The sequence below is a fragment of the Heptranchias perlo genome, unplaced genomic scaffold (genome assembly GCF_035084215.1).
Source record: "Heptranchias perlo isolate sHepPer1 unplaced genomic scaffold, sHepPer1.hap1 HAP1_SCAFFOLD_233, whole genome shotgun sequence".
Lineage (NCBI taxonomy): Eukaryota > Metazoa > Chordata > Chondrichthyes > Hexanchiformes > Hexanchidae > Heptranchias > Heptranchias perlo.
Genome location: NW_027139247.1, coordinates 231,292 through 258,895, shown reverse-complemented (window position 1 = coordinate 258,895; position 27,604 = coordinate 231,292). Strand labels below are relative to the sequence as shown.

The following is a 27,604-nucleotide window of genomic DNA, read 5'->3' as shown; positions in this document are numbered from 1 at the left end:
AGGCCAGAATAGGAAAAGCTTAGAGGTCTCGGATAGTTTTTAGAGCTGGAGGAGGTCACAGAGATAGGGAGGGCCGACGCAATGGAACGATTTGAAAACAAGGATGATATTTTCAAAATCGAGGCGTTTCAGAACTAGGGACCAATACAGCTCAGCGAGCACAGGCGTGATGGGTGAGCAGAACTTGGTGCGAGTTAGAATATGGGCAGCAGAGTTTTGGATGAGCTCAAGTTTATGAAGAGTGCAAGGAGGGAGGCAAGTCAGGAGACCTTTGGAATAATCAAGTTTGGAGGTAACAAAGTCATGGGTGTGTGTTTCAGCAGCAGATGAGCTGAGGCAAGGGTGGAGACAGGCGATGATATGAAGGTGGAAGTATGGAGGGGAAATGGGATTGGAAGTTAATCTCAGGGTCAAATAGGACGGCAAGGTTGCAAGCGGTCTGGTTCAGCCTCAGACAGTGGGCAGGGAGAGGGATGGAGTCAGTGGTCAGTGAATGGAGTTTGAGCTGTGGGCCAAAGACACTGGCTTTGGTCTTCCCAATATTTAAATGGGGAAATTTCTGCTCATCCAATACTAGATGTCAGACAAGCAGCGTGACAAATGAAAGGTGGTGGAGGGCTCGAGATAGGTGGTGTCTTCAGCATACATATGGAACCAAACATTGTGTTTTCGGATGATGTGGCCGCGGGGCAGTATATAGATGAGAAATAGGAGGGGGCCACGGATAGATCCTTGGAGGACTCCAGAGATAATGGTGCGGGAGTGGGAAGAAAAGCCTTTTCAGGTGATTCTCTGGCTGCGAATGGACATGTAGGAATGGAACCCGGTGTGGTCAGTCCCACTCAGCTGGACGACACGTTCAAGAACTTTGGAGAGGAAAGGGAGGTTGGACATGGGGCCATAGTTTGCAAGGACAGAGGGCCCGAGGCGGGCTTTTAGAGGAAGGGGGATGTCAGCAGATTTGAAGGGCAGGGGAACAGAAACTGAGGAGGAGAGGGAGTGGATAACAATTTCAGCTAATATTAGGGGTCAGGAAGGGAAGATGGGTGGTAAGCAGCTTGGTGTGAATAAGTTCGAGGGAGCAGGAGGTGGACGCCTTGGATAAGATGAGCTCGGAGAGGGCGTGAGGGGAGATAGGAGAGAAACAAGCAAAAATGCGAGTTCAGGGCTAGGGCAGGGGGAACCTTAGGAAAGTTTGGTGGGCTAGGGTAATGGAGGGATGAGGCAAAGCTAGCTGAACACATGGTCTCAATCTCAGTGGCAAAGAAGTCCTTGAGGTTCTCCGACTTGTTGTTGGAGGTGAGTTTGGAGGGGGCAAGGCTTTCAGTAAAGGGTTTCGAGTGGAGAACACAAGCGGGGGGTTTCTTTGCATTCCAGGGTGACTATGGAATGGTGAATAGTTTTGTCAGAGGACAACAGTCCCGATAGCGCTTTATGTGGTCCAGCCAGTTATGGCGATGGATGGCTAAACCAGTTGTCCACAATAATCGATAAAATCGGCGTCTCTTGGACTTCAGGGAGCGGGGATGAAGGCCGGATCAGGAGGAACGACCAGCGTGAGAGAGAGTAATGGTTTTAATGGGGACAAGGTATATTCCTGCTAGAAAATTACAAGGCTTTCTCCAAATGCAGGTCTGTCTTGCCACGATGCCCCTCCATCTGATTCTCCTCAGGATTCATTGGATGGGTGTTCTAAGACAGTAACAATTGAAGAAGCCGGCGCTCACGCTTGTTCCCTTCACGCCTCGCCCCCTCCACCCCCTCACCCCTGCAGATCAGACGGTATGAGAGTCTCAGGAAACAGAGTGAAGAAGATTAGACAGGTAATAGCCTTTCTTTGCAACAGGAAGCCATTGGACCGTCGGGGCTAAATGTCTTCTGACTGTTGCATGTTTCTCGGGTCTTCATCAGTAGCTGGATTCTGCGCCCGAAGATGCGTCCGGGCAGTTGCTCTGCGGCCCGTTTTCAGTGTCGGTTCATGGTGCATTGTGAAGACCTGCACCCATAAATCCGGGCAAATTCAAGTCAGGTCTGGTCAGATACAGCACATTTCAACTCCACTGTATCTGCCTAGCACTCTGGAGCAGCGGGCGAGAAATATTGGTACCTATATATTTTGCACACTAACTATGGTATACTATCTTTTGTATACTTTGTATGATTCTGTGAATGGTCTTGGATCCCATGTGTGCCGTGTGTATAATGTTACTCCAATAATGTAGAGAAGAACATTAAATATGGAAAATAGATTCTCTATCCTTCTCATACCCAGATTGGACTAAACCAATATAAGTTGTACACTTATTTAACTGAATGCATTATAAGAATCTATGCCAATGTGACAGACCTCGTGAATTAAAGTCCTTGTATCGGAATAGAATGCACCAGTGCTATAGAAGTGGAGTTTTAGAACTATTTTTCCTAAATTGCACTTGGAAGTGTTTCTAAAATATTCCATTCGCAGATCAGTATTGGAGTGAAGCAGTTGCTTAATTTGTTTGTTCAAATGACTGTAACTAATGTCAATTATTCTGTATTCTAATTGCCTCACTGGAGATTTCTCACTGATATAAATGAGCGGTCGAACTGAACGGATTTGACCTGTGTGTCAACCATACGGACCGTCAACGTTACCTCTCACAAAAAATGGAGCGGTCAATAATGTTTGAGGTGTCCGCAATTTACTATCCTATTCTGGCAGTGGTTAGTGTCCCTGGTAAGTCACAATGAACAGTTATTATTAACCATTCTCAGTATTAACTGCATTATTACTGCTGCTCTCTATCTAATAATGCCATTTGTTTGTTCTGATGTGTTTGATGTGAAGGGTCGGCCATGGCAGACGAACCTGATTGATTTTTTGAGGAGGTAACTAAAGTAGTGGACAGGCGAATGTCTATGGATGTTCTTTATATGGACCTGGTTAGGAAATTGGCTGAGCGACAGGAGACAGAGAATAGGGATAATGGGCATGTAATTAAATTAGCAAGAAATGACTAGTGGTACCCCACAGGGGCATCAACTATTCTCTGTAGTCATTATTGACTGAGATGACGGGATAGAGAGCCACATATCCAATTTTGCCGACGATACAAATACAGACAGCATTTTAGGCAGTGTAAATGGAAGCATAAAATTACAATGCTGTATTAATAGGTTAAGTGACTGTGCAAAACTGTGGCTAATGGATTTCAGTGTAAGCAAGTGTCATCGACTTTGGACCTAATAAGGATAGATCAGGGTACTCGCTAAATGGTTAAATGCTCCAAACAGTGGAGGTCCAAAGAGATTTGGGGTACATGTATATAAATCATTAAAATGTGATCGACAGGTGGAAAATAAAATCAAAAATGCTGGTGGATTGCTGGCCTTCATGTCTAGAGGACTAGAATACAAAGGGGTACACGTTATGCTGCAGCTATACAAAGCCCTGGGTAAACCACTCCTGGAGTTCTGTGTTCAGTTCTAGGCATCACACCTTAGGAAGAATATATTGGCCTTGGAGGAAGTGCAGCATAGGTTTACTAGAATGATATCTGGAATCCAAGAATTAAATTAAGAGGACCGATTACACAAGCTAGAGTTTTATTCCCTGGAATTTATAAGATTAAGGGGTGATTTGATCGAAGTTTCCAAGATATTAAAGGAAAGGACAGGTTAGATTGAGAGAAGCTATTTTCGATGGTTCGGGAGTCTAGGACTAGAGGACATGACCTGAAAATTAGTGCAAGGTCATTCAGGAATGGAGTCAGGAAACACTTCTACACACAAAGGGTTTGCAACTTTCTTCCACAAACGGCAGTTGATGCTAGCTCAACTGCTAATTTTATATCTGAGATTCCTAGCTTTTTGATAAACAAAGTTATTAAGAGTAATGGGGCTGAGGCGAGTATATGGAGTTAGGTCACAGATCAATCATCATCTCATTAAAAAGCAGAACAGGCTCGAGGGGCTAACTGGCCTCTTCCTGTCCCTATCTTCCGATGTTCCTTTAATCCTATGTACAGTCACTTGTTTCTGGTATCAGTTAAATGAGAAAAGTATTCGCAAATTCCAACCTGTTCTTAATATAATCATCAGACAGATAACAGATTTTTTTCTGAAGTTCCAAAATCTGCAATTGTAACAATTTTCTTCTCAGTTATAATATTAAGACAGATATTGCTTCCCATGTCTCAGCACGAAGCAGGAGTGGGCCACCTAAACTGCACTGTTGTTTTCCAGCATTGGGATCGCTGCGATTTGCTTTCCAGGCTATTTAAATGTTCTACGGGCAGCACAGAACAGACCCACTGGAGGTTGGCGGGCGTGGCGCAGACTTTTAGTGCAAGACAATCAGAGCCCTCCCCGCCTCGGGGATCAGGACCTTCTGGCTACCGATCTCCAGGGGCAGCCAGGGGTTCCCGCTTAGACTTCAGCATGTAGCCGGGGGCGTAGACTAACACTGGAAACCTAGCTTTCCATCTACAGTCTAGTCACCCTGTCCCGGAAACTTGGGTCAGCCGAAGTACGGGGCAGATTGCATTGCCACATTCTTTGTCCCCCTGTGGTGTGGCACCAGAGCATTGAGACCAAGGCAGGATATTCCACCCCACCTCATTTCCATTAAAGCATTGGTCATGTGCAGACTGCATGCTCAGATCAGGATCCCTGGCACATTCCTGGGCTGCACCAAAAGGGCAGGGACGTGGCGGGCCATCTACCTGAGCAGAACTATCACTCCCGGGAGGGTTCATAGACAAGGATTTATGAAATAAGCATGTTATTGGGGATCAAATTCCGCTTCATAAGCAGAGCGTAAGGGACTCAGCGGGGTAGAAATTCATCCTAGGCTCTAGTTCCAATCCGCCGCCCGTTATACACCCCGCCCGATATTCAGTCCCATTAAAGTGAATTGAACTAAATATCGGATGGGGCTTATAACAGGCGGCCCATTCGACACCTTTCACCTTGTGCTACCGCCCAAGATGTCACCCCCATATTGCTGAGTTGCGTTTGCCAAGGTCGACAGGAAATAACAGTTGTTTAATCAGTCCTACTTTGTGTGGATAATGACACCCTTTGGCCCAGACTACCCTTGTGTCTAGGTCCATCAGATACCCTTTCAACGCCTGTTACTGGGCACTACTGATGTATTAATAATATCTATCTCCATGGTGCAAGGAGACAGCAAACTTTCCACGGGCTGCAGCCTCATTGCAATAGTTCTCGGCCTTTATATGTGAGCAACCTGTCAAATAGGCAATTAAAATATTTTTACAATTTGCATTGTAATATTCATGATTCTAATAATTATTTTGAATTGACATTTTACGGGCACATAGAACATGTCCAGTCATCCATGTGCCAAACCGCTTTAAGCTGTTGATTTCGGCTGTTTGCAACTGGTTGCGGGTCCAGTGCGAAATTATTTCTTATTACATTGTGCCTTAAAGCAACGTGACACATTGCCAACTAACTAACATAATTACTTACAGTGACACGTACCGGTGCAACACCATACCAGTGGCTTCCACCTGTTCCCTTACTCACTATGTGAGGTGTCGCAATGTGAGTCCTATGTTGTATCATTCACGTTATTTGTAATAAAGAAGCCAGTTCTGTGTGGAATTTATTCTCAATAAAGTTATTTATCGTCACGCCGTTAGGCCTGTATGGATGTTGCTCGATAATATCTCTATTTCCAACAATATTGTGTGAATAGACCTTTGCAACACAACTCATATCGAATGAATAAAGTCAGGGAAATGACTTTGACCCATAACAGCACTTCTCTTTTGCTTGGAGGGAATATATTAATGTTTCTGGATAAACAATTATTTACCTCTGAAAATATTCGTTTAATTAGCATTCAGACAGAATCAATGATGACCATTATTTTGTGAGAATCAGTACTTTGAACGTTTTTCCTCTTTCTTGCAGCTAATTTAATGACAATTGTGATTCTCTCCCGAGGAAAGTGCGGCCTCTCCAAATGCATAACTCGTTACCTGGTTGCCATGGCAGCGGCGGATTTATTCTTCATCATATTTGATGTGATCTTAAATGTGATTAACAATATTCATTTTCCAAATTCATTCCTCAACTACACCCCTGTCTGCAGTTTGATTCTCATCCTGTCTTTTGCTTCCATTGATTGTTCTGTCTGGTTAACAGTCGCTTTCACCTTTGATCGATTTGTGGCCATTTGTTGCCAGAAGCTGAGAGTCAAATATTGCACAGAAAAAACCGCGGCCGTCGTTATAGCAACGGTGTGTGTGTTGAATTGTTTAGAAGACATTCCATCTTATTTTACATTTGCACCGCAGGAATTAATTGACAATGAATCGTGGTTCTGCACTGTAAAATCAAGCTTCTATACCTCACCCGTGTGGGTAGCAATCCACTGGTTTGATATTATTTTAACCCCATTTGCTCCATTTGTTTTGATTTTGTTGTTCAACGCTCTGACCATCAGGCACATTCTAATGACCAGTCGAATCAGGAGGGGACTCCGGGCAAAAAACAATAGTGAGAATCACAAAGATCCAGAGATGGAGAGTCGGAGAAAATCCATCATTTTACTGCTCAGCATATCTGGTAGTTTTATACTGTTATGGTTCATAACTTTAACATATTTCATCTGTGTACAAATTATCGACTTTCAGCTTATGTTGGCAGATTACAGTGACCCACTCATCATCATGGAACAAACTGGATACATGCTTCAGAGTTTGAGTTCCTGCACAAACACATTTATTTATGCAGTAGCGCAGAATAAATTCAGAGGGGAGCTAAAGAATGTGATTAAATATCCCTTTCATCAAATTATTAATTCAGTGAAAAGATTCAAATAACTTTTCTCATGTCTATCTTATTAGCCCTCAGATTGTCCAATAGCAATCAGAGTATACTGTCCAAATCCATGTGTGGCTCTGCGGCCTTGTAACCTGAGTATCTATCCAGCTATTCGCTTTAACAAACATCTATCTATCTATCAATCTATCTACTTATCGATTTATCTATCTATCTCTCTGTCTATCTATCTATGTATCTATCCATGATTGATGAATTTTGGACATGGCACTAGGAGGTCTCTGGTTTCTTTTTGATCAATGCCATTGGGCCTGTCACATATCCAAACAAACAGACATGCCATCCATATAACAGCGCCTCTCATACAGCACCACTGCTCTGGGGTGGTGTGTCAGTCTGGAGTGGGGATACGAATTGAGCCAAGCGCACTTATTTGCTGACACCTTGGGCTCGATTTTCGGACGTCCGAGACGGCAGGTTCGTGGCGGGGGAGGTGGGCTCCGAAAATCGGGGGTTCCCGGGGCGGGTCTGGAGCCGACTCCAACCCGCCCACTTCCGGGTTCCCCAGTGACGCGCTTAGATGCACGCGCAGCCCCAGCATGCGGGACTCCCGCCAGCAATTAAAGCCGGCGGGATCCCACTTAAAACAATTAATTAGATAGTTCAGGTCATTTGCAAACCTGATTTGTAGGATATTTTAGGAGGGGTGGGATTTTCAACTCAACTGAGCGTGTTTCCCGTATTGGGGGAAACACTCCCAGTTGAAATGGACGTGTTGCAGCCACCAGCCTGTGGCAGCTGGAAAGGTCCATTTGACAGGTGAGGTGGGGAGGTGGGTGGGGAGACACTCACTCATTGCAGGAGGCCACTCTGTCACTTTGGACAAAGTTTGGCCTCCACCACCCTCCTCCTAACAATAAAATTCACAAACTTGCAACCTCAACCCCGGTGTGCAGACACATTTACCTACTTTGCGGACCCCCTCAAACGTACAACTTCCGGATGGGGGCTGCCGTAGCAGCAGTCATGACCTCCTCGGAGGACGAACAGCATCTCCAGCCTCGCTGGCCACGCCGTCCGCCTCTGACACGTGGAGCTCCACAACACAGTGCTGTGGCACATCCACCTGCACAGCAGGAGGGAGGGCAACCGCAGAGAAAGATGCGTGGCAGAAGGCACTACCCTCGCCACAGAGCCTACAGACCGAGGCTCAGCTATCTGGACTTCTCTGAGGAGCAGTGCACATGGAGGCTCAGAGTCACTCGACATGTAGTCGTGGACATCTGCAGCCTCCTTCATTCCTCCCGGCTGGCCCGAGCACCATCTTCTTACCTGTCGCATTCAAAATCACCACTGCCCTCAACAACTTCTCCACTGCATCCTTCCAGTGTGCCACTGGGGACATCGCCGGTATTTCTCAGTCGATAGCACAAAAGAGCCATGCAAATACACCTATAACCAATCTGCAGTGACACAATGGGTGGCATCAGTTGTGGGTCTTCATGGTGATCCTCAGGAAAGGGCTTTATTGCACAAACCAGACAAGATTTGCAAAGACGTGGCAGTAGTGGTGACAATATAATATGTTATGTGAGTTGATCAGAAATCACATATTAGTAAAAAACATGACAAATCCTCAAACACCCTTGTGCTTCCCCTTCATGCTCAAGACACATTTGCCTTACGCTTCCTACTGCACATATGTGATGCATGCCCTGTGGCTGCAGCACAGGTAGTGGCAGGTTGGGTGGGCTGACCGTGAAAGAGAGGGTGAGTATGAGATGAAGCCATGAGATTGTATGAGAATTGGGTTGAGTGGTTGTGGTGGGTTAGTTGAATTCTCACATTATCACTACTCCATGGCTCTTGCACCTCTCTGTTATTTCCCTGCAAATTTGCTCGTCTATATCCTTCCCTCTAGCTGTTGACCTAAAGAATACACCCAATAGTGTAATGACACCTCCATTGTTTCTTAACTCCAGCCAAATAGATTCTGTCCTTGACCCCTCCAGTACATCCTGTCTCTCCATCACTGCACTGCCACCCGCATCGTCCTTTCTTTCTTTCCCTATCTTTCCTGAACACCTTGTATCCAGGAATATTTAGTACCCAATCCTGTCCTTTTTTGAACCAGGTCTCTGTTATCGCCACGACATCCTATTTCCATGTGGTTAATTGCACCTGCAGCTCACCACCATTTTTTACCACACGCACTGTAAACCTATCTTATACCTTCTTTAATTCTCTCTTAGTCAAATCCCACCTCTTTCTTACTGGAGTGCTATCTATCTCTCCCAATTCTTTGTGCACCTTGTTTCCCCTTTTCAATGCTACATCCTTGTGCCCATACCCCTGACAAATTATTTCAAGCTCTCCTCCACAGCAACAGCGAACCTCCCAGCGAGGACTTTGGTCTCACCCCTGTTGAGGTGCAACCCGTCCAGCCTGTACAGGTGCCACCTCCCACAGAACTGATCCCAATGCACCAGGAATCTAACACCCTCCCTCCTGCATCATCTCTCTATCCACGCATTCATCTGCACTATCCTACTATTACTATACTCACTGGCTCACAACTTCATTTATACCTGTCAGCATACCCTTCTATTCTTTTTTTCCTCATATGTTTAATTAGCTTCCCCTTAGATGCATCTATTCTCGTCGTCTAAACTACTCCTTGTGTTAGCGAGTTTCACATTCTAATCACTCTCTGGGTAAAGTTTCTCCTGAATTCCCTATTGGATTTATTATTGACTATCATATATATATATGGTCCCTAGTTCTGGTCTCCCTCACAAATGGAAACATCTCCACGTCTACCCTATCAAATCATTTCATAATCTAGAAGACCTTAATCAGGCCACCTGTCAGTCTTCTCTTTTCTAGAGAAAAGAGCAGCAGCCTGCTCAATCTTTCCTGATAATTATATCCTTTCAGTTCTGGTATCTTCCTTGTGAATATTTTTTTGCACCTTTTCCAGCGCCTCTATATACTTTTTACAATATGGAGACCCAAACTGCTCATGGTGCTCCAAGTATGGTCCAACCAAGGTCCGATACAAATTTAACACAACTTCTCTGCTTTTCAGTTCTGTCCCTCCAGAAATGAGCCCCAGTGCTTGGTTTGCCTTTTTATGACCTTATTTACCTGCGTCACCACTTTTAATGATTTGTGTATCTGTACCCCCAGATCTCTCTGCTCCTCTACACCATTTAGACTCATATTATCCAAGCAACACGTGGCCCCCTCATTCTTCCTACCGAAATGTAATACCTCGCACTTATCTATATTGAAATTCATTTGACAATTACATGCCCATTCTGCAAGCTTATTGATGTCTTCCTGTATTTTGTCGCAATTCACCTCGCTATTAACCATACCCCTCAATTTGGTGTTGTCGGCAATTTTAGAAATTGTACTTCCGATTCCCATGTCTAAATCGTGAATGTAAATGGTGAACAGCATTGGTCCCAGCACCGGTCCTTGTGGAACACCACTTCCCACCTTTTGCCGGTCTGAGTATCCAGCTTTAGCCCCGACTCTCTGTTTTCTCTTTTGTGGCCAGATTGCTATGCATTCTGCTACTTGACCTCTGTCTCCACAAGCTCTGGCCTTAATCATCAGTCTACGATGTGGTATCTTACCGAAGGCCTTTTGAAAATCCAAACATATTACATTTACTTCCTTACCCTTGTCTACCTTTCTGTTACTTTTTCAAAGATTTCAATGAGGTTCTTCAAACATGACCCTTTTGAATACCGTGCTGACTATTCTTTATTATATTTTCGGTTTCCAAATGAAAAGGACAGTCTAGTTGGAAATTTAATACACATGGATTGACAATCGGTAGATTTAATTTCTCTGATTGGGGAACAATTAAAGCATATTTTTTTGGAAGGAGCCAGTGTATATAGACATTAAAGCATTGGTTCACAGGCTCTGAAGGTTGTCGATCTCCCACTTTGTTGAATTCAAGGCAATGACAGTGTCTTAACTATATTCCAAGGCACGCATCACGTATCAGGCTTCACTTGCCTTCAGTTCTGACTGGAGATCTGAACTCTGCAAAGTGACCAAAACATTTAATATCCACTTAAATCGTATGGTAACATAATTATATTCAACCAAAAACCTTGTTGGTTTTCAAACTGTGTAAGAAATGAACCCACAGGTGGGTGTGTTAACCCCTGCTGGATAATCATCTCTTGATTTGAAATGACATTACTCGGTATCTGGCCGTGTCTTACTGCTACCATGTATTACTCTGCCAGCAATTGAACTCTGATCATTAGATTTAACCTGATCTGACAACATGTTATTTTTCCCTTTTCATCATAGTCAGAGGAATGTACTGGGCATCTCACGTGATCTCCAGTGTTAATCCCCAAATCGGTGTCTAATTGTTAATCCTGCACAAGATAGAGCAAGTTACGGTTGGGTCAGGTCAGAAACGGAAAATCACAACTCCTATCGGCTCGATTTTAACTTGCAGGCAAATTACGTTTGTTCAGGGAGCGGCAGCAAGCAATTTTAACGACCGCCTCTCATTAGCATGCCACTCACCGACTGCCCAAAGTCGGCGGGAGACGGCAGGGTCGGTAGGAGGCTGTTCCCGGAACCCAGGGAATCTGTCCCAGCAAAAGGTAAGCGGAACGAGGCAGATAAAGCCAAGGCTTCCTTGTGAGACTCAAAGGAGAACTCCTGCTCCCCAAAAGAAACCAAATATATATATTTTTAAATTACCTTACTGTCCTCTTCTGGCACTGGCTGCTCTTCCCACTCAGGCCTTAGGTTAATAAAGCAGATCGCTGGAGCCGGAGCTGCATATTTAAAGAGAACCCTTTTGAATCAGCCATTTAAAATTGCATTCAGTCAGCTCTGAGTGGGAAGGGAATTGCTATTTTCCTAGCTCCACTTCAACTGCCTTCCTCCCTCCCCTCATCTGCTTTCCTCCAGACGGGGCAATTTAAAGTCGAGGCCATATATGCAGCTGAACAAGTCGATCACGTGATGGCTTTGGCTGGGAGCAAAAGGAGGAATAGAAAGGTTGGCTGTTCATGCTATTCAACCAACAGGTATTTCACCAAACCACCGGATTATCTGGCAACCCATGAGCTCAAAATTGTGCAGCACAGCAGATCAAGAAACGAATATTGTAAGGTTATTCTGTGTCATAAATTCAACCTAGCGAACAGCATGTGGTCCTCAAAGGTGAGAGGCAGACATTGTAGAGACCATTGAGAGATTTTAACTTTCCAACCCGATAAAAACTACCATTGCGGATCGGCCACCTGTTATAGAAACCACCCAATTTTGATTTTGGCGGTGGATAATAACTGACGATATTTTATTGGCATTCCATTTTATACCCTGTCCGTTCTTTTTTGCCTTTGACCTCAACGGAGAAGGAAATTAGATGGGTATAAAATGGGCTGCCAATTTGCTATCACCCGATTTGCACGACCGTCGACGAATATTTTCACCCCAGAATTCTCAACCTGCCACCCTGTCATCAGACATGGAAATGAAAATCGGGCGGTTTCTATAACGGGCGGCTCATCCGCAGCACCAATTGTACATCCAGGCAGCATGTTGCAAATCTCTTCCCATATCGTCCTGTGAGGCCAGAAAGTGCTGCTCACTGAGAAAGGGCAGCAAACGGAAGATTTGTGTGGTTGGGGTTCGTCCACCTCTGTCCAATAGTGATCCGTTTCTCGATGGAAGGTGTGACTTATTAGTATTTGGGGGACAACGGCAGATGGGACTCAAGGCGGATAAATCCCCTGGACCTGATGGCTTACATCCTAGGGTCTTGAGGGAAGTGGCAGTAGGGATTGTGGATGCTTTGGTAATAATTTTCCAAAATTCTCTGGACTCGGCAAAGGTCCCGGCAGATTGGAAAACTGCCAATGTAACACCCTTATTTAAAAAGGGTAGAAGGCAGAAAGCTGGAAATTATAAACCAGTTAGCTTAACATCTGTGGTTGGTAAAATTTTGGAGTCTATTGTTAAGGAGACAGTAGCAGAACATTTGGATAAACAGAATTTAATAGGACAAAGTCAGCATGGCTTTACAAAGGGGAAGTCATGTCTGACAAATTTGCTTGAGTTCTTTGAGGATATAACGTACAGGGTGGATAAAGGGGAACCAGTGGACGTAGTGTATTTGGACTTCCAGAAGACATTCGACAAGGTGCCACATAAAAGATTATTGCTCAAGATAAAGAATCACTGGATTGGGGGTAATATTCTGGCATGGGTGGAGGATTGGTTATCTAACAGGAAGCAGAGAGTTGGGATAAATGGTACATTCTCGGACTGGCAACCTGTAGCCAGTGGTGTTCCGCAGGGGTGGGTGCTGGGTCCCCAACTCTTTATAATCTATATTAACGATTTGGAGGAGGGGATCGAGTGTAACATATCAAAGTTTGCAGATGATACAAAGATGGGAGGGAAAGTAGAGAGTGAGGAGGACACAGAAAACCTACAAGGGGAAATAGACAGGCTGGGTGAGTGGGCGAAGATTTGGCAGATGCAATACAATATTGGAAAATGTGAGGTTATGCACTATGGCAGGAAAAATCGGAGAGCAAGTTATTATCTTAATGGCGAGCAACTGGAAAGTACTGCAGTACAAAGGGATCTGGGGGTCCTAGTGCAAGAAAATCAAAAAGTTAGTTTGCGGGTGCAGCAGGTGATCAAGAAGGCCAACGGAATGTTGGCTTTTATTGCTAGGGGGATAGAATATAAAAACAGGGAGGTATTGCTGCAGTTATATAAGGTATTGGTGAGACCGCACCTGGAATACTGCATACAGTTTTGGTCTCCATACTTAAGAAAAGACATACTTGCTCTCGAGGCAGAATAAAGAAGGTTCACTCGGTTAATCCCGGGGATGAGGGGACGGACATATGAGGAGAGGTTGAGTAGATTGGGACTCTACTCATTGGAGTTCAGAAGAATGAGAGGCGATCTTATTGAAACATATAAGATTGTGAAGGGGCTTGATCGGGTGGATGCGGTAAGGATGTTCCCTAGGATGGGTGAAACTAGAACTAGGGGGCATAATCTTAGAATAAGGGGCTGCTCTTTCAAAACTGAGATGAGGAGAAACTTCTTCACTCAGAGGGTGGTAGGTCTGTAGAATTTGCTGCCCCAGGAAGCTGTGGAAGCTACATCATTAAATAAATTTAAAACAGAAATCGACAGTGATTTTCCGAGCCAATATCCTTCCTCACTATTGCATTGATTTCCTCCTTTAATAACAACGCTACCCCACCTCCTTCCCCTTTTTGCCTGTCCTTCCTAAATTTTGAATAACCCTGGATGTTCAGTTCCCATCCTTGGTCACCCTGCAGCCATGTCTCCGTAATCACAACTATATCATAACCGTTAATATCTACCTGCACTGTTAATTCAACTATCTTATTGCGAATGCTCCGTGCATTAAGACACAATGCCTTTAGACTTGTCTTTTTAAGATTGCTAGTCGCCTTAGTTTTATTTTGCACTATGGGCCATTTGTTTTTCGCCCTTGTTTTCTCTGCCTTCCCTTTCTGTTTTTTGTTTCTATCCTTGTTTTCCCCTCCCTGCTCCCTGCTCACCTTCCATCACTTTGCTGATGATTGAGAGTAGACTGATGGGTCAGTATTTGGCCGGATTGGATTTGTCCTGCTTTTTGTGGACAGGACACACCTGGGCAATTTTCCACATTGTCGGGTAGATGCAAGTGTTGTCGCTGTACTGGAACAGCTTGGCTAGAGGCACGGCCAGTTCTGGAGCACAAGACTTCAACACTACAGCCGGGATGTTGTCAGGGCACATAGCCATTGTTGTATCCAGTGTACTCAGCCGTTTCTTGATATCACGTGGAGTGAATCGAATTGGCTGAAGACTGGCTTCTGTGATGGTGGGGATATCGGGAGTCGGCCGAGGTGGATCATCCTCTCGGCAATTCTGGCTGAAGATGGTTGCAAACGCTTCAGCTTTGTCTTTTGCACTCACGTGCTGGACTCTGCCATCATTGAGGATGGGGATGTTTACAGAGCCTCCTCCTCACGTTAGTTGTTTTATTGTCCACCACCATTCACGACTGGTTGTGGCAGGACTGCAGAGCTTTGATCTGATCCATTGGTTATGGAATTGCTTAGCTCTGTCTATAGCATGTTGCTTCCGCTGTTTAGCATGCATGTAGTCCTGCGTTGTAGCTTCACCAGGTTGGCACCTCCTTTTTAGGTACGCCTGGTGCTGCTCCTGGCATGCTCTTCTCCACTCCTCATTGAACCAGGGTTGATCCCCTGGCTTGTTGGAAATGGTAGAGTGAGGAATATACCGGGCCATGAGGTTACAGATTGTGCTGGAATACAATTCTAATGTTGCTGATGGCTCACAGCGCCTCATGGATGCCCAGTTTGGAGCTACTAGATCTGTTCTGAATCTATCCCATTTAGCACGGTGGCATTGCCACACGACACGTGTGGCACTGCCACCGTGTTGAATGGTGTCCTCAGTGTGAAGATGGGACGTTGTCTCCACAAGGACTGTGCGGTGGTCATTCCTATCAATACTGTCATGGACAGATGCAGCTGCGACGGGTAGATTGATGAGGACGAGGTAAATTAGGTTTTTTCCTCGTGTTGGTTCACTCACCACCTGCTGTAGGACCAGTCTAGCAGCTATGTCCTTCAGGATTTGGCCAGCTCGGTCATTAGTGGTGCTACCGAGCCACTCTTGGTGATGGACATTGAAGTCCCACACCCAGAGTATATTCTGTGCCCTTGCTACCCTCAGTCCTTCCTTCAAGTGGTATTCAACATGGAGGAGGACTGATTGATCAGCTGATGGAGGATGGCTGGTGGTAATCAGCAGGAGGTTTCCTTGTCCATGTTGACCTGATACCATGACGTTTCATGGGGTCTGGAGTCAATGTTGTGGACTCGCAGGGCCACTCCCTCCTGACTGTTAATCACTGTACCGCCACCTCTGGTGGGTCTGACCTGCCGGTGGGACAGGGCATACCCAGGGATGGTGATGGAAGTGTCTGGGATGTTGGTTGAAATTTATGATTCTGTGAGTATGGCTATGTCAGGCTTTTGCTTGACTGGTCTGTGGGACAGCTCTCTCAATTTTGGCACAAGTGCCCAGATGTTAGTGAGGACTTTGCAGGGTTGACTGGGCTTAGTTTGGTTTTGTCGTGTCCGATGCCTAGTGGTCCGATGCTGGGTGGTCTGTCCGGTTTTATTCTTCTTAATGGAAAGACACTGCTGAGGTATGATGTGTATTTTGGTGTTTGCTTCCATCACACCATACATAGAAGGGAGCATCGCTGCCAGTAATTGTAACAAGCCAATAAGCAAAGCACCACAGCATAATAAAGTACGGAAACTTCCCCTTCTATTCCTTTCTGTTCAATACTGCATCCTTAATAAGCCTGGAAACAAGTGTTAATTACTCTGATTACTAAGCTGACTTTCTTGCTCTGTTTGCTGTGCAATGTGGCTGCCGTGTTTTCTTACAGCGCAAGAGTGCGGACACTTCAAAAGTGAAGTATTTTTGAACGCCAGAGGTCATGAAAGATAATGGGGCAGAAATTGCTTCCGAAATGTTGGTTAGCTCAACAGCGCTCAGCTTTGTTATTGGCGAAATGGTGGAGCAAGTTCAAGCGTTCGCACTCTGAAGTGAGACGTGGAAATCCGGATCTTGCTCCTACTCGTTTGTTGACCATATGACAGCTTTGAAGTAAAGGTATATCGCCCGCTGCAATCAATGAAATCATTGAAAAGATCTCCACTTGTTCTTCTGCCTAACTGCAAAGTAACTAATATCGCCACAAAATAGGTATGCTTAAAAATATCAGGTCTAAACCAAGTTTCAATGAACCAAGTCTTGATGACTGACAGACCACAAAAATTAACTTTTAAAATTGTGCTGTCTCTTTAATCCTTATTTTAATAGTTTTTGATCATTAAAAATAGTTTTAAAATTTAAAAAAATATTTTTTTTTACTTTTCCCTTCTGTCTCTTTTATTTAATTCAATTATTTTTTACACTCTCTTTTTTTCGCTCTCAATAATGGTTCGAGATGATTTTATTCTTGTACCTTTCACTTGCTGGTTTTGACTTTGGAAACAGAGACAGTTGACACAGCTTGTCAAAAATGCTGCAATCTGATTGGTCGCGGGGAGACAGTGACCTTTGACTTCTTCCGCTTGAACTGACACTGGGCTCTTCTCTGTTTCCTATTCGAGGAAATGCCAGATGTAAATGCCGTGGTAAGTTAGTGGGTTAGTATAAATCTATAGAGTGGCAAGCACTCTATATTCGCTGCTCTGAGCAATTTCTGTCTCACTGTATAAATGCAACTTCTGTGTACAATCTGAAGGAAATTCTTACCTTTCATATTGAAGTTATAACCATTGGCCCACAAATTGCTCTGAGCAGGGATCTAATGGTTCCCGCTGGTTCTTGGATTTGAACTCACCCACTACGTTACCACGGTCGCTTTGGTGCCAACTTACTTTAATTGAGACCTACAAGAAGTGCAGCCTCCTTTCCCGGGCTTCTCTGAGCGGCGAGAGGAGGAAATGATCTTTCTGTCCCCTCCACCAATCAGCTTGAAACAATGCTGTGAGAAGCAGGAAGTGAATCTCATTCATAATCCACACAGAATAAGAACAAGGAAGTGTCTGATAAGATTAATAAATTAACTATAAAATCAGATAAAGAAAGCAAAATATTATTAAAAGACTGAGATAAATGGGACAGAAAGAAAAGTAAAAAAAAATGTAATTTATTTTTTAAAAAATGTTCGTAAACAATTAAGATCGGCATAAATGGGACGCCACATTTTTAAAAGTTAATTTTCAGTGCCAGACAGATTGTTTGGCAGGCATTAATACTTACCACGCTGCTAAAACTTAGTTTAGACCTAGTATCACTCAGCCTACCTTTTTTTTCCAGCGAGATTAGTTAGTTTCCAGCTGGTCAGGAGAGCAAGTTCCCCGTGGGCCATTGGTTCCTGCCTACGATATCTCTTTAACGTGAAGCTGTTAGATCAGCAGGGAATCAGGAAGGGCAAGTTCAGGATTTCCACGTTTGATTGCGCATGTAATACTCTATGAACTGTACTATATTGGCTTGAGTCTGTGCGTTGTAACTTATAACTTTGACAAATTAACGCCGGCAGGGGTAGAACGTTGCCCTGGGTGGTCGCACAAAACAGACATGGGACGCCTCTTACACTCTCCGCCCGATATTCAGGTCCATTGAAGTCAACTGCAAGAAAAAAAGCAGTTATTTATATTTTATATGATTCTGGGTGCACGACTGTTGATACAATTAGTTGGAAGAAATTGCTGAATTGAAAGCAACAAACAACAAGGAAACTTACAAAGTGCGTTTCATTTCATTCATGCAACTGCATTAATATTGCCCGTCCTTACAGATGATTTCGCATCAGACAGAGAAGGGGTCATTTTAACTTTAGCGAGAGTATAAAATGGTTGCTTTCAGATCGGCCGCCTAACAAACGCGTCTCTCGATTTATCTTTCTAATATTAGAACGAAGAGAAGTTTAATGGGTGGCTGATCGACTATCACACATTTAACACCACGGCGAAAAGTTAAAATTACTCCCAATGTTCCTGTTGTGAATTCCCTCAATCTGTATAAAGCCCGTACATTTCCTTTTGCAGATAGAAGTACCTGGCTATGTGCTACCATCCTATGTAACCTTTTCCGATGAGCCTTTTAGAAATTGTTCCAATCGACTTTGTATATGAACCTCGTGAAATAATTGACAGTGTACCATGGTCATGCTGTGTAAAATCAAGCTGCTACATCATACTCATATGGGTAGAATTTTTTCAGTTGGAAACAATATTAATATCATTTGTTCCATTTGTGTTGATTTTACTGTTCAATGCTCTGATCATTAGACACATTGTACTGGCCAATAAAGTGAAGAGGGGCTCAGAGGAAACAACAATGGGGAGAATCACATGTGCCAGAGATGGAGAACCGATGAAAATCCATCATTTTACTGCTTGTCATATCTGGTAGAGGACTGACGAGCAGAAAATGTAATTCCTATCATTCAAAGGGAGATATAATTATTCCAGGGAACTTTAGACCAGTTAGCTTGAAGTATTGGAAATATACAAGAATGTTTGCTAAAAGATCAGATAACATAACGTCATGAGAGGGTATAATAAAAACAGTTAACATGGATTCCTAAATGGAAGGCCATGTTTAGCAATCGTTATTGAATTGTTTGACAAAATAACAGACACACGCAATACAGTGGGTGTTGTATGTACGGACTTTGAGAAGGCCATCGATAAGGGACCACATCAAAGATTCGTGACAACGGTCTGTGGAGTCAGGGGACAGTTAGGAAAATGGATTAAAAGATGTTTACAGAACGGAAAACAGAGGGTCGTAATTAAGGAAAGATTCTTGGACCGGCGGAAAGTGGGAACTGGTGTCCGACAGGGATCCCGGCTGTGACCACTGTTGTTCACCATAATCATGCAATGAAATCATCAAAAATATAAACATAAATACTAAAGTATTCTATAGACACATAAATAAGGAAAAGGAAATTAAGATAAGGAAAGGGCCACGAAGGATCACACAAGATGAACTCACATATAATGACAGTGAAATGGCAGAAGTATTGAACAGATACTTTGCCTCAGTATTTACCAGGGAGACTAACAGGGTGGACATGCATTAGAAGAAGAGATCCAAAAGGATATCAAGACATGTAAGATAGATAAAAGGGAGATAATTGATAAACTAGACAAACAAAGAGGATAAACCGCCTGGTCTGGATGGATTGTATCTGCATATTTTCAAAGAAGCTAAGAAAGACATAGCAGATGCAACAGTATATATATATATATATATAGAGACAAGGGAATAGTGCCAGAGGACTGTCAGACAGCTGATATTATTTCCATATTCAAGAAGGGAGCTGGAACAAATCCAGGGTACTATAGACCAGTTGGCTTAACGTCGGTGGTAGGAAAGATAATGGTATCTTTATTCAAAGATGTAATAGAAAAACATCTCGTAAGCTATAAATAGCCAGTACGGATATCAAAAGGAAAGGTCATGCTTGGCCAACCTTATTGAATTTTTTGAAGAAGTAACAAGTGCAATGCATTAGAAATAATATACAAGGACTTTCAAAAGGCCTTCCATGAGGTACTACGTGGTAAATTCGTGACGAAGGTCAGAGTACATGGAGACAGGAGACAGGTTGCAGAATGGATAGCAAACAATCCACAAAATAAAAAATACCTGATAGTAGGGGTTAAGGGTAATTACTCAGACTGGCAGAAGGTGGGAAGGGATGTCCCACAGGGATCGGTTCTGAGAGTAGTGTTGCTTACCAGTTACATAAATCATTTGGACTCAGAATCAAAAGTATAACGTGAAAATGTGTGGATGATACCAAATTGAGGGATATAGTTAATAATGAGGAAGATGGGCGTGTAACTGGCAAATGAATTTCAATATAGATAATTATTTTGCTGTGCATTTTGATAGGAGGAAGAAGGAGGCCACATACACCTTAGAAAATAAGAGTCGAAAAGGAGCAAGGGCTCAAAGGGTTCTAGGGGTGCAGATTCACAAATTATTAAAGGTAGCAATACAGGTTAACAAAGCCATAACAAATACAAACAAAGCGCTGTGGTTCATTTATAAAGGAATACAATTTTAAAGCAGAGAAGTTATGATAAACTTATGCAGAAGCTTGGTTAGACCACACTTAAAGTACTGTGCACAGTTTTGGCTACATATTATAAAAGAGCCATAGAAGCACTGGAGAAGGTGTAAAAAAGATTGATACGGATGATACCATGAATGAGAAAGTACGGCTATCAGGAAAGATTGAATACGAAGTAAGGAAATCCTTGGGCCACACAGCTATGGACGGTCAACCCTTGATATAAGAGCTCCCACGAATGTTTTGGGGGAACCTACCCTCAGGGGACCCAGATCAACCAGTAATGCTCAGTTTTGACGTGGTACTGGTAGTCGGGAGAGAGGTCTACAGCTCAGTAAAGAGAACATTAGACATGTCAGACAACTTCTTCTTGTGGCGTACAAATACGCTCCCGGAGGCACTCAACAGTAAGAGATTGAGACAGACCACTTTACAATAATCAGATAGCACGCTTCCAGCAATAATACGTTGGAAATCGTACAAAGGGCATTAGTATACTTCGTCTAGGTCGGTTACTTTCCCTACTGTTTCACATATACCTCCAACACAGCAGATATCAATGACAACATAAATCTGTTGTGTCTGGAGGGAGATATATTTCAAATGGTAACAGAAGAGCTTTGCGCAAAGAAGAACAAGCAGATTCATGGAACAGCGTTTGCACCTGAAAGGCAATGAGAAATGGCGGGGCTGAAATTCAACTTCGGCGGGGAAGCAAAACGGGCAGTCATGAATACGCCATCAGTTATACATTTCGCCCGGTTTTCCTATCATCACACGTTTTGTGCCCAACTGAAGTTGAATGTTACACCTGGCAACTTCTCTGATAAGCCTCTTCCACATCTGGACAAGTCTTTGGGCCATTTGCGAAAAGCCAACACTATCGCGGTTGACGTATGGGGTTTACCAGATGTGGATATATGACTGACCCTCTCGGTAGGGACCTGATGAATTGTCTTTGGTAAAATGATTTTCATGATAATTCAAGGTGTTTAAACATTGTGGTGCACATTGGAAGAAGAAGCAAAGAAAAGTACCGAGAAAAAACAAAGATAGCGCTAACATTGCATCAATCTAGCAACACCTTTTCATCAATTTCTTCAATGCACCATTGATAATGTGTGACATGCTTTGCTTGCGAATCCTGTCCAGGAAATATCTATACTAATACTGCATTTACAGACTTCCAAAATATTTTATTTTCTTAATCAATCGAAGTAAAATTCTAGACTTTCATATTGCTGCTGGAACCTCTTAATGCAGAACAGTTATCTGCTCACGAATGATTGGAGTCAAAGCTGGTGCCGAATCTGTTTGTTTAATGACTGTGACTAATGTCAGTAATTGGGTGACCTGATTGCCCCTCATGGGAACTTATTCAGATATAAAACACTGGTTGCCATTTCATCTATTTGTCAATCAGATCAGCAGGCAAAATCACTTCTCCTGGAAAATGGGATGGCCAGTAATTTTGCAGATTGAAGCAATTTGTTACCCGATTCTTGCGGCAATTGCTGTTCCTGGTAAGTCATTGTGATCAGTTATTATGTCTCCTTACTGATGCTTATGTATTATTGCTCTGGTTGTATAACAACATTACCTATTTCTGTTCTGATGTACTCGAAGCACCGTCAATAATTACGGCTATCATTGAAATGAAGAACCTATTTTCAGTTTGCAGCACATTCTTAAAGCAAAGAGCTGTTAAAAAATACAGTTTGGTGTGACGTTTCAAAATCAACAATTTTAGTGATTTTATACTCCTTTATTGATGGTCCTTCAGATGTTGTTGAATTTTCAATTTCAGAGCTCAGGACAATTCTGCACCTCTAGTCCATGATTTTTGTGACCAATTTCATTCACACCACTTCGGCACATCAGATGTTCTGTAACAAGTGGGCGAACTGCTCGTTCATTTTACAGCACAAAATGAAAATCTGCACCAGAGGTAATTTTAACCTAACTCTCCCAGTGAACAAGTGATGGGATTGTTCGGCTGCCGGTTTTGCAAAATGAGTGACATCGAATTAGCTGTCGGTTATACACCCTGTCTGAATTTCCTTTCCATTGAAGGAATTGGAAGGGAAAATTGTGTGAGTTGGAAAATGGGTGGTGATTTTGATATTACCTCTTTCACATCATTGCCTAAAGTCAAAATTCCCCCGGTCTGATTTTAGCTTCCAAATGGTGAATTTTGACTTTTGTTACTGGGTGCAAAACCGGCGGTAGTTGATCGGCTGTGCAGTTTACAACCCACTTGACTTTTGCTTCCATTGAGGCTGATGGAAATGAAAATTGAGTGAGAGGTTAGTATGTAAAACAGTCGGCTGATCCGCTGCAAGACGGATTTCTGCCCAGCGGTAAAATTGGAATTTCATGCTCAGTGAAATCAATGGAAGTTAAAATCAGGTGCAGTATAAAACTGGCAGCGATTTGATCCAGGCGGTTGCTCAAAATTACCCCAAGTTCACATCAACCACCATATGGGATATCCTCAGGTCAGAACTAACAAATCCAAACTGGACATTCATGAGGCACTGTGAGTCATTAGCAGCAGAATTATTTACCATCAGAATGTCTATCTCTTACTCCTCCATCACCATCAAGCCATGAGACCAATCCTGGTTTAATCCTGAGTGTAGAAATGCTGAGCTTGGAACACAGTCAACATTTAATGCAACTCGAATTTGTTTTGACTGATGCTGGCAAGGTCACACTTATTACCCATTCCCAATTTCCCACAAAGGAAGTATTGGGCCTTGTTATTGAACAGCAACTGTTTTTACAATGGTGCCGTTCTGACACCACTTCAGAGGACATTAAGACTCATTCGAATAGTGGGCGACCTACCGAGTTGGTGGCTAATTCCCATTTCTGAAGGACATGAGTGAAGCAGTGGTATTTTTGTGAACTCAACCATTTTCATTTTTCTTTTTTTTTCTTTTTCTGGTGCTACTGTCCTCAAGTTACTTAATTATTTGAACGTTGGGATGTGAACTTTCGATCTCTGGTTTGCTGGCTAGTGCCAGAACGACCGTACATCCCCAAATACTCTTTCATGCAGATGAAGAACAGGACATCGTTCACTAGTTTCCAGCAGTGGTTTGTTACCATTTGTAACTGAATCACATTCCAGATTGAAACATTTCGCGTTTCTATTGTGCCGTAATACCAGGCATCACTGAAAAACCTAACCTAGTGGTTTGCACACAGAACAGCAAGAGGGTAATTCATGAAAGTATTTTTAATGGGGGGGTGTAAATTTTACTTTAGACATTAGAGTAAAATTGGTGATAATCAAATTGACTGCCGATTATGTGCGCTGTCCAATTTTCCAGACTATTGACTTCAATGGAGAGCAAAATCGGTGTGTCGTGGGAGGCTAATTCAATACCGTCTATTTTATCGCCCAAAGTTAAAATTAGCTCCAATGTGTTCGTTAATTCAATGAGATGGCGAATTACATTGTGAATCATCACGGTTACAGTGGATTATCAATCAGATTATTTAAAGTAAAGGTCTGAGGAGGTGAAATTCAACTTGGCACGGAAGCAATGTGTGTGATATCCTATCTGCCTCTAGATAGGAACAAAGAAAAATTTATGGCACAGAAGGAGGCCATTCGGCCCATCGTGTCTGTGCCGGTCGAAAAAGAGCTACCAGATTAATCCCACTTTCCAGCAATTGGTCCGTAGCCTTGTAGGTTATGGCACTTCAAGTGCATATCCAACACTTTTTAAATATGGTGAAGGTTTCTGCCTCCACCACCCTTTCAGGTAGTGAGTTCCAGACCCCTACCACCCTCTGTGTGATTTGTTTTTTATTCAACTCCCCTCCAATCTTTCTAACAATCACTTTAAATCTATGCCCACTAGTTATTGACCTCCAATCGAAGGGAAATAGACCCTTCCTGTCCACTCTATTTAGGCCCCTCATAACTTTATACACCTCAATTAGATCACCCTTCACTCTCCACTGTTCCAACGAAAACAAACCCAGTTTATCCAATCTTTCCTCATAGCTAAAATTCTCCAGTCCTGGCACATCTTTGTAAATCTCCTCTGTACCATCTCTAGTGCAATCACATCGTTCCTGTAATGTGGTGACCAGAATTGTATGCAGTACTCAAGCTGTGGCCTAACTAGTGTTTTATACAGTTCTAGCATAACCTTTATGCTCTTATATTCTATGCCTCGGCTAATAAAGGAATGTATCCCATATGCCACCTTATCTACCTATTCTACTACCTTCAGCGACCTGCACTGCAAGGACCCTCCCTTCCTCTACACCTTTCAGTATCCTCCCATTTATTGTGTATTCCCTGCCTTGTTTGACCTCCCCAAATGCATCAACTCACACTTCCCCAGATTGCATCCCGTTTGCCTCTTTTCTGCCCACCTGACCAGTCCATTGACATCTTCCTGCAGTCCACAGCTTTCCTCCTCACGATTAACCACACGGCCAACTTTTGTATCATCTGCAAACTTCTTAATCATGTCCCCTACGTTTAAGTTTAAATCATTAATATATACCCCAAAAAACAAGGGACCAAGTACTGAGCCATGTGGAACCCCACTGGAAACAGCCTTCCAGGCACAAAAACACCCATCGACCATTGCCCTTTGCCTCCTGCCACTGTGCCAATTTTGGATCCAATTTGCCACTTTCCCTTAGATCCGTGGGCTTTTAGTTTTTTGACCAGTCTGCCATGTGGGACCTTATCAAAAGCCTTGCTAAAATCCACGTGGACTACATCAAACGCACTAACCTCATCGACATTCCTTGTTACCTCCTCAAAAAATTCTTGCCTCACCCGATATTTAGTTCCATTGAAGTTCCCGCCCAAGTCGAATTTCACCCCATTGTCCGCACTGCTGATCCACGACAACACGGGAATTATTTGAAGTTTAGGTGATAGTGCAGACCGGAGGGTAACAGATCGGCCTCCGGTTATACAGCTCTCCTGATTTTACATCCCAGTGAAGTCAATGGAAAGGAAAGTTGGGTATAATGGGGGTGGATCCGATATCGCCCGTTTTACACGGTGGCCAAAGTTAGTTTTATCCCTCCCCCCGCCCTCCCCGTGTTCCCTGAATTGGTTGTGACCAGCTTTGTAACTAAGTGGAAATAAATCGTTCGACTCTGGAAAAAAATCACTCAATTCCACATCAGTTTATTGTTTGGTTGAAATAATTCAAATGATAAAGCATGGGTTAAGCGACAGGACCAGAAATACACATGTTGGTGTGATTTTACACATACTGCTCAACCCTTTCTTATGCCTTTTAGGTTTTTGCCCTCTAATAGGCTAAATATAAATTGAGTTTTTTTACAGGATAATCAGTATCCAGACCCCTTTAAACAAGCTCGAAAACTAGGAAACAATGAGACGCCAGTTTACTGCTTTTTATTCATATTACCCACCCACTACCTACAGTGACCATGAGATTATTGGTACAGAAAATTACCCACCTGGGGAGTCATCAGGAAGATTTACTAGCGCTTAGTTCTGATGTGTTTACACTGGTCGAAGCTCGAAGTTCAAACCCGCTTAAGCTTTTGTGTGTTGTATGGCCTTAGTGACGACTTGCTAAACTAATGATAACATGTCAAAACGTGCTGGTTATATTTGAATAATACATAACATGTTAACCCATTAAATCATTTGTAAATTATGTAATCCTCTTCATTACACCTTCACGAGACTACCATTAGTTTATTGCGGTTTGTACCTTACTATCTCATCTTTTCTCGTACCTTCTCTATTAGCCTTTTTTATCCAGTCAGTCTTCTGATCATCTCCTGATTGCTTGGATCTGTGCCTGGAACATGCCATGTCTGTCCGTGTAGATTAGTGGTCCAGTAATGTTTGTTCACAAGTTTTAATTTTGCCTCATATGACCTTTTAGAACCTGCTTATATTGCGGATTCTTAGTTTTAATATGTATAAGTGTCTTTAATATTAAGAAATGTTTAATAATGTTATTAAAATTATTGGGGTCTTCCCCACCTGGCCTACCCCTGTCTACAATGAGTAATTTCCGCATCATTTTCTTTCTTTTGTAGCTAATTTAATGACGATTGTGATTCTTTCCCGGGGAACGTGCGGTCTCTCCAAATGCATCACTCGCTATCTGGTTGCCATGGCAATAGCGGATCTGCTTGTCATGATATTTGATGTAATCTTGTATGGGATCAAAGATATTTATTTCCCATATTCATTCCTGAACTACACTTCTGTCTGCAGAATCAATCTCCCTCTGATTTATTTTGCCATTGATTGCTCCGTCTGGTTAACCGTGACTTTTGCCTTTGATCGCTTTGTAGCCATTTGTTGCCGGAATTTGAGAACTAAATATTGTACAGATAAAACCGCCGCTACGGTTATAGTGACAGTTTGTGGACTGAGCTTTTTAGAAAATGTTCCAATGTGGTTTACGTATGAGCCCCGGGAAGTAATTGACAGCACCTTGTGGTTCTGTAATGTTCAGTCAAGTTTTTATACCTCCCAGGCCTGGATAGCCTACCTCTGGTTAGACAGTATTTTAACCCCATTTGCTCCATTCGTTTTGATTTTGCTCTTCAATGCTTTGACTATCAGGCATATTTTAGCAGCTAATATTATCCGCAAGGGATTACAAGGCAACAATGGTGAGAATCAAAGTGATCCAGAGATGAGGAATCGAAGAAAATCCATCATCTTTCTACTCGCCATATCTGGCAATTTTGTACTGTTGTGGATGCTAACTCTGATGTATTACATGTGTGTACAAATTGCAGACTCACAGTTTTTGCAGACAGATTACACCGACCCTTTCACTATCATGGAACAAACAGGATACCTGCTGCAGCGGTTCAGTTCGTGTACCAACACCATTATCTATGCAGTGGTTCAGACCAAGTTCAGAGAGGAGTTAGTGAATACGGTTAAAAGTCCCTTCACTTTAATTATTAACTTAATGAAACATTGATGGGAACAGGATTGTTCCATAGTTGACTAAAGACACATTGGGCCACTATTTTACCTTCCCAAAGCAATAGGGGTAGATTTTCAATCGAAATAAATGAGGATTC

At 43.0% G+C, this 27,604-nt stretch overlaps 1 protein-coding gene across 1 annotated transcript; it reads left to right on the top strand.

The window, feature by feature from the left end:
• The first annotated feature begins 201 nt into the window (after positions 1–201).
• Positions 202–6,836, top strand: LOC137310256 (probable G-protein coupled receptor 139). The gene is made up of 2 exons (XM_067978152.1): positions 202–292; positions 5,923–6,836. Exons 1-2 carry the CDS (start codon positions 202–204, stop codon positions 6,834–6,836), a joined length of 1,005 nt encoding a protein of 334 aa, XP_067834253.1.
• The last annotated feature ends 20,768 nt before the right edge of the window (positions 6,837–27,604 follow it).

Coding starts and splice junctions, on each gene's coding strand:
- LOC137310256 (XM_067978152.1), top strand. CDS start 202: ATGGGCAGCAGAGTTTTGGATGAGCTCAAGTTTATGAAGAGTGCAAGG. Junction 293..5,922: donor TGGAATAATCAAGTTTGGAG/GTAACAAAGTCA, acceptor TCTTTCTTGCAG/CTAATTTAATGACAATTGTG.